This window comes from Rhynchophorus ferrugineus, unplaced genomic scaffold, assembly GCF_030347505.1.
Source record: "Rhynchophorus ferrugineus isolate W39M unplaced genomic scaffold, kcgeb_rfMv2 rfM5, whole genome shotgun sequence".
Lineage (NCBI taxonomy): Eukaryota > Metazoa > Arthropoda > Insecta > Coleoptera > Curculionidae > Rhynchophorus > Rhynchophorus ferrugineus.
This window is the reverse complement of record NW_027472584.1, coordinates 8,187,479-8,201,036: the sequence shown is the minus strand read 5'-3', so window position 1 is coordinate 8,201,036 and position 13,558 is coordinate 8,187,479. Positions and strand designations below refer to the sequence as shown.

At 33.9% G+C, this 13,558-nt stretch overlaps 1 protein-coding gene across 2 annotated transcripts in view; it reads left to right on the top strand.

The window, feature by feature from the left end:
* Window positions 1–11,241, top strand: part of Delta (neurogenic locus protein delta) — a 196,666-nt gene extending 185,425 nt beyond the window's left edge. For both annotated transcript variants that reach the window (XM_076406225.1, XM_076406224.1), the window contains 5 exons: window positions 312–599; window positions 2,170–2,227; window positions 5,988–6,233; window positions 6,617–6,677; window positions 8,121–11,241. In XM_076406225.1, coding sequence (XP_076262340.1) covers window positions 312–599; window positions 2,170–2,227; window positions 5,988–6,233; window positions 6,617–6,677; window positions 8,121–9,729 — 2,262 coding nt within the window. In that variant the 3' untranslated portion in view covers window positions 9,730–11,241. The remainder of the gene's footprint in view (window positions 1–311; window positions 600–2,169; window positions 2,228–5,987; window positions 6,234–6,616; window positions 6,678–8,120) is intronic.
* Window positions 11,242–13,558: the final 2,317 nt, after the last annotated feature.

Genomic DNA, 13,558 nt, shown 5'->3' with positions numbered 1-13,558 from the left:
TAAATTACTGACATTCTTACAGTTTTAAACGATCTAGTTAGATTAATAATTATAAAATAGAACCATTAAATTTAATTAATGTCAAAAATTATTTATTTTCTATTAAAGAAATAATATCTCCTTAAAATTAATTATAAAACATTTGGTACAAATAACTAGTCATGGTCCGTATTTTCATTCGTATCATTTAATATTATGGTTAAAAAACTGTATATATTTATGTTTGTGTGTATGCATTTTTTGTTTGTCATGTCATTAAAACCTTATGATTGTCTCAGGTGAGTAGAAATGATAAAATATATTTTGTTTAGGCCCCTGCATCGGGGGTATTCGAGTTGAAATTGCTATCCTTCGACAACGAAGCTGGCAAAGACGATCAAGGCAGATGTTGTTCAGGAAAACCATCCGGCCAAGAATGCGATGGAGATTGTCGGCCAAGATTCCGGATTTGTCTTAAAGAATACCAAGCGAAAATCGACGCCACATCGCCCTGTACATTCGGCGATGTTATTACCTCCGAATTGGGTCCTGGACCAGCTGATGACCCTCAAAGTGGATTCGCTAACGCCATAGCATTACGGTTTCCGTTTACTTGGCCGGTAAATACCATTAACTATTTAATAAAAACAAATGCCCGTCCTGGTCATTGCTGATCTATTTTTATACATTATGGAACGAAAAATTGAAGTGTTCCTAGTTTGACAAAATCCAAAAACCCGAAAGCGATAAAATATCTGGGAGTTATTTAGAAACCGGTGACAGAAAACATGTATAGTCGGACGTAGAGTTGCGGCATGGAGTGTACAACAGTTTCCGCTAAAAGATTTCGAAGCATCTTAGACTGTCTCGGGTACTCGACAAGCAGGTATTCTGCCGTGGGAACTTCCACCGCAGATATACGAACTACAAAAAATACAATTTTGTTTAATTTTATTACTTTTTTTCAGTTCACTTTAACAAATTCACAACTTAACTTTTCACAAATTGTGAGACAATCTTAATTTAAGAAAATATCATTAATTTAACATATTAGTTTAAAAAAAATGTTGCTTTGTCTAGTTTTTGAGCTATCAGTTTTTTTATTTGTGAGAAATAATTTAAAAGTGAGTTTTTAGCTATATTCATCCGATTAAACTGTGGTATTTTTTTTATAATATTATTGTTAAGAAAACGGTCAAAATTCAGCATGAAGCGAGACGTTTTAACAATTTTCTAATGTACATGGTTAACTCTGCTGCCGAGTAACAGTTTGAATTGGTTCGTTGCATTTCGAAGAATTTAATTAATATATTTTCGCTAAAACTATGAAGTTGGAAAGCGTAAATTTTATTATGCGCGAAGAAGATATATTTCCGCGTTTTCAAAAAATACCGATGTTGCAATATCAGTACCAGAATGTAGTCGCTTCGATGATTACACCGCGTTGCTACACACCACTCACATTCACATTCTAATTATCTATGTTGTGAATCATTAAATGTCAATCGCGCGGTGTCGTAAATGATCAACGGCAAAAAATATATTGATCTAACTGCATGGAAATAGCCGATATATACCAAGTTCCATTTTCTCACAATTCACGTCCGTCTAAAAGGATGCTCTTAGTGAACCGGTTTGATATTGTTTACTATGGTACGGCCTACGATACATAAGGCCACAGTAAAAATTTTGCCCGCATCTATGACGTCACCGATACATGTTTCAATACAACAGTTCAGCTGTGTTACTGTTATCGGAATAACGCATAAAATGATTCTGTCAATTTTTTTTAAATATTATAAATTCCTATAAAATGATTTGTCTTTATTTAAAATTGTTATGAAATTATTATATAACTTTAAGAATAATGAGTTGGGTTTATAATCAGGAATGCCGGCCTGTTTCAAGTCAGTGATGGTATAATTCCCTTTACTGGTTCTCACTTATTGGGCGATGAGAATTTATTATTAATTATTATTAAATCCCGATTGAGGCAGAACCGTTTCCCATGGAGTTTTTTTTTATTATTATTATTTCCGACCGATATATTTTTATAATAACGTATCATCTTCTCGATCATGGGAAATAAGACACAGCAATGGCCAAGCAGGTGATCGCAGTATTGCATGCGTGCTTATATACGGTGAAAGTCGTTTCATTTACAATAAGCCTAAATTTTCTTTTTTGCAGGGAACCTTCTCGTTGATTGTTGAAGCATGGCATGGTAACCAGTCAGCACATTCTGCAGGTAAGAAACCTTATTGTATTTATTTTTTCATATCATACGTGATTCATTTCGCACGACTAACTTTATTCTAGTCTTATTGAATAATAATAAATAATAAGATAGACGAGAAACGACATTGATGACAAACTGTAAACCCATAGTAACGAACAAATACGGGAAACCCTTTTATCAATCGCACTACCATAAGAGACTTTCTTTGGTTTATGTGTTGTAAAACTAAATAAATATATGGCACGATACACACGGCCACATGTATAACATCTGCCAGCTGCAAACGCCTTCTTCCTGATAACTAAGGTTGCTCTTCCGGTAATATTTACCAATATATACCAACGAGGTAGCGCAGAGTTCAGATTTCCCCAGTTAATTTAATGTTTTTGTTTTTTTTTTCTTGTAATCGTCTTGTATATACAAACAAAAAAAAAGACACGCTGAGGTTTTTTTCCCGGTCCTCGATATACTCCGCAAGTTAATTAAGGACCTCAATAATTCGATGACAATATTAAGAACTTTGAGCATTATTCAATATAGTAATGCGATTATTCGACGACATATAACTAGATTGTTATGGTAAATATTACTGTTTCATAAATAAATATTTGACAGTTTTCACGTTATGTATTCAAGCCAATATATTTGCAGTGTTACGTAATCTATAAATATTTTTTATACGTCTGTTATTGTGCCAAAACTGTAAAGAGAAACCACTGTATAGTACAGTACCCTAGTCGTTTTACATCAGCCAGGTGATACCAGAATAACCGTCTCTCCCTTGTGTTGTGCCGTGCATTTGACGGTCCAATGATAAATAGATCTCCCTTTTGACCGATTACGTAACCCTAACTTAGTGATATTTTTTCTCTTTCATTCTTCTCTATCTACTGCAGCCAGTCTGATTTTTAAAGTTTTATCTGAACAATCACGGAACATCGTCTATTTGTTTTCGGTATTTTTTAACAATCCTTATCAGTATATTTAAAATAAAATGTCATTGAATATGCTTAGCGTAACGTATATTAATGATTGTGGTACAAGCAATAATTGCATTCCGAACTAAGAGTCAGTCAAGGTCTTTTAAAAATTTCCCATAGAAATTTATCAAGATAAGATAGTTTCTTTATAATTTACTCGGATTAACATATTTTGAAATAGTCACGTTTGTTTTTTAACGAGCATAGTTAAATTTTATTGGAGTCGTATTAACACCCTATATAATATATGCGAGTAAAAATATTTATGACATATAACTAACTAAAAACATAATAACCTGAACAGGAGGAAATTTTTCTCTCTCTCGTTCGATGCGTCTGGTAGATCTCTAAAATAAATAAGCCAATGCAAGACAGGTTTTCTCCTTTAATTAACAGACCTTCGTTAATGGGAAGAAAGAAACAGTAAATAAATGCTCACGATAAAGACAGAAAAATCAACGCTAAACAGGCGCATAGGGAGATGTTCAAAAGCACTTCGAAAATAATTTTTTTCTCAAGCTTCTACGTTCTCTAACAAGTAATATCCCATTCAGATATTTATTTATATCCCTTCGTTTCATGAACTTTTGGTTTGTTGACCTGACTGGTAAACTCCGATTGTGTAATTTTCGAATTCAATTTTGCATTAATGCTTAGAGCTTTTTCTGGGTGTTAAATCATTTTTCAGATAGTTCTGTAACAGGTCGTTAAAAATAACTTCCTGAGATTTTTGTTCGTTGGATTCGCATATATTTACATATGTTTATTATAATAAATGTGGATCATCAGCCAAAAAAAACGTCATAACTTAATATTTGATTCTCCCATAATTATTATGTTCGATCACAAGGTATTTCAAATTGATTATAACTCTTTTTTTCCTTTAAAAGATTTATATAATTTAATTAAAAATTCCTTTAAATTTCCACCGCCTTTTTTTTGAAACTATACGACAATTAAATACTTTGGTTTAATTTATCTATTATGTATAAAATTAGATATATACAGGACTTGATCATACGGTAATTATAAGCATGAGAATTTACCTAACAACAAGAAATAAATTTTGTCTAAATTACGTTAATGATTCAATTTAAATAAATAAGCTCTTTGTTGTAAAACAACAGAATCGGCAAAATTATTTCCATGAGAAAAAACTTAAAGAAATATTTTATTCTTTTTTATATTTGAATGGAACACACGTTAGTGATGATATTCTGTAATAATAAAAAAACAGTAAGAGAAAGCCTTAATTGTTGAGATTACCCAAACGAAACCATTGTTATATTTTCGTGTATAATTAATTTTCTTGTGAGTTGAGCTTGTGCCCACCGAAACTTTTTACCGTTCTGTTCTTCCCAAACCATTATTTGACTAATATGAATTTCTCATCTTTAATTATTATCCTAACCATGTATTATAGCTCATATAACATTTCCATTGCAGACCGCGATATCTAAGATAATGTAACGTGTGAACATACTTAATTAAGAGGGACCGGTAACGATGCTGATCTTTAAAAAGAAAAATATTTATTCTCTTAAGTATTAACATAACTGGTAGATAGTTCTTTTATATAACGTTATACAAGGGTAGCGGTATAAGTTTTATTATGATATTATTCAAAAATATTAATATATTCTTGATAAATCTTAGATAATATTTTACGGATTCTTTGCACCACTTTCCGAATTTGAAATTTTAATTCTCTTTTCAAACCATGACTTTACTTTCGGTATGTCTCGGGTTTTCTCTCTCTCTCCTTTTCTCTTTGTCTTATTTTGTCGAAGTAGAATTTTAATTCGTCAGTACTTATACAACCTGCCAGTATTTAAATATCGAGGTATTCGTAATTTTTGTGTATATATCTCGATTAAAGAAAACTTTATTAATAAACCGTAGATTATTTTCGTATACTTTGTTCGCAACTTGTTAGTGAGCAGGTTTTAAGAAAAGTTTAATGCCGGATGTCCTGCTTTTTTATTTTTTCTCCCCAACTTATGGAATACAATCTCCAACTTCCTTCGGTTCACCCTTTACCTAATATATGTTCGGTTTATTTTTTTAACTATATATATATATATATATATATATATATATATATATATATATATATATATATATATATATATATATAGAGAGAGAGAGAGAGAGAGCAAATATTTAATAAGGCGAGAAACTGAACCGTTTTGCATAACTAATTAAAATTGTGTGTTAAAACATTTTCGATGATTAACAAATGTCGTGATTCTCAGGAACTGAAATGAAGAGAATCAAAATTAGACGGATTCGGTGTTCCTCGTTTTTTTTTTCCCAAGAAGTGAACTAATTTAGAAAAAGCATCGCTCGTTTTGTCTCGTTTGCTAATAAAATGTTAATGAATCGGTCATAAAATATTTAATTAATATATCCTGTGAATGTACGTAATAACAACCTGGCCGGTTAGAGTTAATTAGGGCCTAGGAGTTTTTGGGTAGCATTTTTTTAATCGGTCGTCGAAATCTTACGAGAAAGAAGTAAAAAATCTTGGGAACGAGTAAAGGTGTTCTGCCTTTTGTACCGGATACAGCTGTGCTTAGAACAGGATGCTTTTCTGTATAACGCAGGTGTATTTTGCTCTCTTTCTCAACCACTCTTCTTATTTTTTCGTTATCGGCTACCTTCCAAAGAGGCTCATTCACCAATTATTTATATATATATATATATATATATATATATATATATATATATATATATATATATATATATATATATACATTACGAAACTGATTGTTTTATTTTTATTTCAGTATTGGTAAGCAGATTGATGCGTCAACGATGGTTGGATGTTAGTGACCAATGGACAGAAGATTCGCATAGTTCCAAATATTCCACATTAAGATTTGAATATCGCGTCACATGCGAGCCCCATTATTATGGAAAGGGTTGCGAAAATTTATGTCGGCCACGTGATGACAGTTTCGGACATTACAGCTGTTCCCCAACCGGTGAACGCGTTTGTCTTGCTGGATGGACCGGTGATTATTGCACAACAGGTATGTACATAGTTTTTTTTTCTATTTTAACGATAAGTTGTATTTTTCCCATAAATGACAAAATAACAATATTGTTAAAATACGATTTATGTGTGTATTAAAACTCGAGAAAAGAGAGAGAAACGAAAAAAAATGGAAATTTCGTATCGCAAGACAAAAAAATTGACTGCGAGATCTAAGACGTGAGCTTCACTGCTGCCGAGTTTTCAGTCGTTCAGCCGGCAACGTTCCCACGATCGCGGCATACCTGTCTGTCTACAGGGTGTTCCGCATAACATGGTCTAAAACAAAATTAATAGTCACTGTTTGCAGTCATTGCTTTCGATAATATTGATTTTATTAACTTTTTGTCTTGTATATTTAAATATTTTTTATTGTTGCAGCTCAATGTTTACCGGGATGTGACGAACAACATGGACATTGTACTAGACCAAATGAATGCAAGTAAGTGTCCGCTTTTTAAATTAATATGAATAATATGAAACGTTTTTTTGAATATACACAATATATATCAAGCATCTATTATCTTTTATCTTGGTATGATAGGAGGATAAGTACAAAAAAAATCTGTTTTATTATTTATTGATGTTTATTTGTGTGTTCTGTTAAGAATAATGTTCTCTGATTATATCCGAACATTTTTATGAATACTCAAAATAATCGATTTGTATATTTTTTTAAAATTTTACACCTAATATATAACATGGATCTATTATCTTTTATCTTGATATGTTTTTAAAATTAAATATATCACTGAAACTCACTTATATCACTGAAAAAAATAATAATGGCAACAGTTGGATTGAATTATAATCCGGTAAAATATTAGGAGGATAAATACAAAAAATTCTGTTTTATTATTTATAGATGTTTATTTGTCGGTTCTGTTAAAAATAATATTCTCTGATTATATCCGAACATGTTTATGAATAGTAAAAATAATGGATTTGTATATTTTTTTAATTTCATACCTAATATATACCAAGGATTTATTATTTTTTATCTTGGTATGCTTTTAAAATTAGATATATCAGTGAAATTCAAATAATAATGATAACAATTGGATTGAATTATAATCCAGTAAAATATTAGGAGGATAAATACAAAAAATTCTTGTTTTATTATTTGTTGATGTTTATTTCTGTGTTTTTTTTTTAATAATATTCTCTTATTATATCCGAACATTTTTATGAATACCAAAAATACTCGATACAAACATTTTTACATTTTACACCCAATATGAATTATGATTTTATTTTATTTACGATCTTAATCTTTTATCTTATGCTTTTAAAATTAGATATATCAGTGAAACTCAAATAATAATGGTAACAGATTGAATTATAGTCATATAAAATATTAAGAGGATAAATAAAAAAAATTCTGTTTTATTATTTGTTGATCTTTATTATTTCTCTGTTTTGTTAAAAATAATATATTTTTTCAATTAGTATAGTTAACAAATTGATTATTTGGTAATTGTAATGAATGAATTTAAATGTGATAAAAATAATGGGAAAATGAGATATTGGAAAGAGACGTGTTTTTAAATTGGGGCGACCGAGGTGCAACTTTACGCGGAAATGGAGCAACGGCCGAGCATCGTCGATCGGCATTAGCCATTCTAATCGTGCGCTGAGAAACGGCGGCTCATTGAGTTGCAGCTCGAGTCGGTGGGTAGCGGGGGAACACGCCCACGGAGCCGATTCCCACGCTGCCCGTTGGCAAGTATGCGGGTCAAGGAAAGGTTACCGGTGGGTCGGCGGCCCATCGCGGCCGATGAAAATGGCAAACCCGGGCCTGGTAACCATCTCACCACTGTCTCTTCCTCATTTGGTCGCGCCGAAAAACGACCAGTCATCACTAAACCCGTTCCTTTTGTTTCAGGTGCCAGTCCGGCTGGGAGGGTCCGCTTTGCGATCAGTGCCAACGCTATCCAGGCTGCATGCATGGTTCCTGTGTAAAACCATGGGATTGTCTGTGCGACGAGGGATGGGGCGGTCTTTTCTGCAACCAGGACTTGAACTTCTGCACTAACCACCGACCCTGCCGTAATGGCGGCACTTGCTTCAATACCGGACAGGGTAGTTACACCTGCAGTTGTCCGCCAGGGTTCAATGGTACTGATTGCGACATTGTCACCACGGAGGAGTGCACCAGCATGCCATGCCTCAACGGCGGTACTTGTCTACGTAAAGATGATAAATCCACGCCGATTTGTCAGTGTCCTCCTGGTTATCGCGGTACACGTTGCCAAACTGCAATTCCCGCTCCCCCACCACCTGGATGTTCTGGATCGCCCTGTCATAATAGCGGAACTTGCACGGATACTACCGGAGGATTCAAATGCAATTGTCCAACCGGTTTCACCGGACTAAATTGTGAGCGACGCCTAGGTGCCTGTGAACCGAATTCTTGTGAAAACGGAGGGGTTTGTTCAGCAGCACCGGGAGCACAGCGGGGTTTCAGATGTGCATGCCCCGCAGGCTTTGCTGGCGATCGTTGCGAAGTTGACGTTGATGACTGCGCCGGAGGGAATCCTTGTCTCAATGGAGGAACTTGCATAGACAAGGTAAACGAGTTCAGATGTCAATGTATACCAGGTTATGTGGGCCGTATCTGCCAGAATCGTGTGGATTATTGCGTCACTAAACCTTGCGCTAACGGTGGCACGTGCCTTCAAGTGTTGAACGATTACAAGTGCCGATGTCAACCGGGTTTCGGTGGTAAAGACTGCAGTGAGGAAGTCGATGAATGTTTATCGAACCCTTGCAAGAACGGCGGTACGTGCACAAGTAAACCGCGAAGTTTCGAATGTCGATGCCCAACAGGTTTCCAAGGTAAAGACTGTAGCGAGAGCAGCAACGGAGCTGCTTCGAGTGCTCGCATTTCAACCGTATCGAATCTGACTACCGAACACGTCATCGTAATAGCTACAATATCAACATTTGTTCCGATATTAGCTTTAGCGGCAGTAGTCTTTATAGTATGTCACAAACAACGCAGAAAGAGAGAAAAAGCCAGAGCGGATGAAGAAGCTCGTCTACAAAACGAACAAAACACCGCCAACAGTAGTTTTGCCAAACGCGGCCCAGCCATGGCGGCCGATGCCCGAATGATCAAGAACTCCTGGGGCAAATGTACGAATAACGCCCTGGACGAGGCTGCCGGTGGCGGCGTTACCATTGGGGATATGGAACAATTCCCTAAGCAGCAACAAGTGATCGACGGAAGACCGGTGTACGGTCTACAACGCAGCCGTTCGCAGAAGCAGCTCAACACAGAGCCGTGTTCGACGGCGGCCTCCGTAGCTGTGGCGGCAGCCAGGGCGTCCGCCCTACTCGCCGCCAAGCTTCACGAGCCAGAGTACGAGCCCGTGAAACGTTTATCGGTGATGTCACAGGCGGAGCCCCCGTCCAAAGAAGCCCCGGTTTTCGTGGTTGAAGAACACTTTCGAGTGCCTGTATCCGGAGGCTTATTTGCCACCGAGGTGTGATAGGGGGCGCTACTTCCCCACGACTGCTGTGTTCCGGTACCAAGTAATCGCAGACCCGTTGGAAAAAATGAACTGTTTATTATTTAAGTGAGAATGTTGTGCGGGTGCATGATGATGACTTGGGCCGGTGGTAACGGCTTCGGCCAAAAGAGGGCGCCGCTCCGGTGTGACGTGCTTCCGCTGCCCCCCATCGCCCGGTCCAGCCTCTTTTTGTCCATAGTGTATATACTAGTTTAGTGTCCTGTAAAGTTCGTCTGATGCAGCTGGATCGGTCGCAAACCAAAGATTGGGCGGCGGCGCTCCTTCCGGTAATTAAAAATTGTGATGCATTTACCCGAGGGGTTAGTTGCTAAGAAATCTCTTCTTATATCTCTTACGTTTATTGTTAAATTATTTTTCTTCACCTCCCTTTCGGATTTATTTAATTAACGGTTTATTTAGTTATAAATTATGTATTATTTCACTTTCGTCTCTCCTAACGACAAATCCAATTTGTTTTGCATTAATGGATTTTATATAGTCGATAAATGCATTAATACAAAACCGATACCCAGAATATTCATAACGTTAAATGATTTACTGTTAGGACAACGAAATATTGTTCTTCCCTAATGTTTTCTCACATTTTCACTTAATTGCGACTGAAATTTGACCTTTAATTTTGTTTTTTTTATGACTTAAAATCTAGGGGACCAAATAGACTTGAATAAGTCGAAAATGTGATAAAATATTTCTTTTGATTATTTGCCTGAGGTGCTTTGCATTTAAAGCACACCAGACACTATTATGACTACCATAAGTGTCCCTTAGTGAAAATATTTTCCCTCTTTTTTGTAACTACCCCTCAAATATATCCTTCTCTCCTTCGTGTACTTAAGAGGAAAGACCGATAATGCTGATCAACTAGGTCTAGCTCTCGCGTATTTATTCTTGGCCAGTGGACATTTAGCATAGACCTAGTGGATCAGCCACTGTTTCCCCTCCCTTAGTATCCTATATCCTCTCGGTCGTCGATTTGTATAGACTTTAATTCGAACAAAGAAATAATGTTCCTGAACCTATTAAACTAAGTCATTTTTTTTTAATATGGCGAAGTTTCGCCTATCGCTGGTGAATTCTTCGAATTACGCTGTGCCATCACCCAACAGATTTAGAAACCTTTGCTCCTAATTAAAAGCTTCCATACTATTTTAGAACCTTTATTTTTATTAGTATTATAACTTTTTTGTTAAGCTTATAATTATTAGCAATTTTACCAAGGTTTATATCTGTTCGATGTCATAGTTTGTATATTCGTAGAATTACATAAATTAAAAGTTGGAAAACTAAAAGACTTAATGGTAAAGACGTTTTGTCATGGATAACTTTATATTTATAAGTTACAGTGAGTAACTGAGAATTGTTCTGTTTCCAAATAATTACTTGTCTAGAGAAACGGAATATTGTATTTTGTTCCTCATGTGAATAATATTATTTAAAAAGTTTAATGTAATAAATTTTTTGTTCTATACATTCTCGTTTTATTTTCGTTTCCACTAATTTCACTCTAATAATTACCGTCATCATTCTAAATGGCGGTATTTATTTTCGTTGAAAACTATCACAAATTGGTGAGGTTCATTACCGAATATGACTTCAATAAATTAGTTCCCCGAAATATCGTTTTAAAAGGACCAATTGTATTGGGACTTCAGGTAAGCCATCGGCACACTATTGTGCCCTTTTTAAAAAAACATATGGCGTTACGTAGAATGCCCAGTCCAGGTGTAGCATATTACAAACGAAACGACGAAGGTCGATTTCACTGAACCATATTGTCATTGTGGCAGTCCCGAATTCTGACGATTCGAAAAAAGTCTCACCACCTATAGATAGATTATTTTTCAATATTGCTCGCATAAACAATTATAATAATTAACTTATTAGCTCATTCTGCAGACTATATGAAATGATTACATTATAACCGTCATTATACAGGGTGAATATATATACTAAAATATACATATTATATCAAAATAATAATAGCTAATAACTTACATCTTAAATTAGATATGCTTAGTACAATCTTAATTTATAAAATTAATTTATTATTTATAATTAATTAAGAGTATGTTTTTCCCATATTAAAATTAAATTAAACTACTTCAGCTAAAGTTAGACTCTTATATACTATACAAGTTAATGTTCTTTGATTCCCTTCAGTCTTCTGAATTCCTGCATATTATCCAGCAGCTGTATTGTTTTTGGGTTGCTGTAATCTAGTAACCTTATTTCATATTTGGATAACTTCATAAATCCATTTGACTTCGAGATTATTATACAGTTCTTCGTTGGTTACGTAGCAAGAAGTATCGGTAATTAATTGAATTGACAAGTTAGTTTATTGTTTTAGTGCCAAATATGAAGTTGCCCTAAGTCCAAATAAACTTTGTAATAGACCGATAAACCAATATAGTTATTTGATTTTGAGTATGATTTGCTTTGCTGTTTGTCGAACGTGATGTAGTATAATTAATAAATGAAATAAAAAAATATATTAATTCATTCTAAAAATTTCTGGACCTAATACTTTTTAGAAGATGAAGTGTATATAATAATAGATAATAATGTGATTGTGAAATGATGCATGATTAGGATTTAAATACAATAAGAATACTTTTATTACATAAATAATATTTAGCGAATTTAATGGAATAGGCTCATATTCGTGATTTTTAAACAAACCGTTATTTATACAGAGTGTATAAACATCGTACAGAAAATGCAAAATCATTAAAGGAATAATATGATTGCGGAGATGAAAAATTATGTATATATATTGGCCGATAGATTAGTACAAAAATTGCCATATAAATAGATGGAATTACACATCTGTCGTATATGAAATAGACCGTTACAATACAGGGTGTACAAAATACATAAAAATATTACGGAAAATGTAGAACAAATAAATCATTTATAAGTATTATGGTTATAATTCTAAAGTTTAAATAATTCTAGTTTTCAACCGTATTCTAGAAAACATTTGCACATTTGGTCATATCTTAGTACCTAAAATGAAATGAAAAGTTACACCATCTGATATTTTTCGTTGCTTTACAACAGACTTTAACTCCCCGCTGATAGTTATTACCTGGTGAATTAAGGGTAGTTTTTGTGAAGAAATGTCACTTCTTGAATGAGCGAAGTTCTTCAATAAACCAAACTGATAGGTATCGGTACTTTATTGAAAGAAGGTTCATTCATTTAAAATTACTTTTACACCTTGAAACTTTGAACTAACAATTACAGAGGTTTGGTGATTTCTCTTTGTAAAGTGCCGAGTAATTTTATTAACTAAAACTCTCAGGTTAATGGTTTGTTAAGAAGCAAAAATTAGGATTTATTAGTCTAAGGACTGAATGCTTATAAAAAAATTTCCATGAAAAAATTCCATTTGAAATATTAAGTGATAAACACTATATACAAACACTATGTTTTTTATATTCTAATCTCCTTTGTTGCCCCTGAATAATATTTCTTCCTTTAATTCATTAAAAAATATATTCAAATAGAATTTTCACAATTGTGCATATGGTTAAATAAACATATAGTTAGTTATATTTATAGGTTATAAATATGTTGAGAGATAAAATGAAAAAGTACGTTGATTATTTTAAAGGCGTGTGAGATTTATTTAAAAATTGTACAAAAAATTTTGTTGGAAATAAATCACTATATTTAATAGATGGGATCAATATACAAATTGCTAGAAAATTATAACGAAGTTAAAATTCTTAAATTGTTATACTACAGTGAGAGTTTTACATTATGTTATAGTTTTATATGA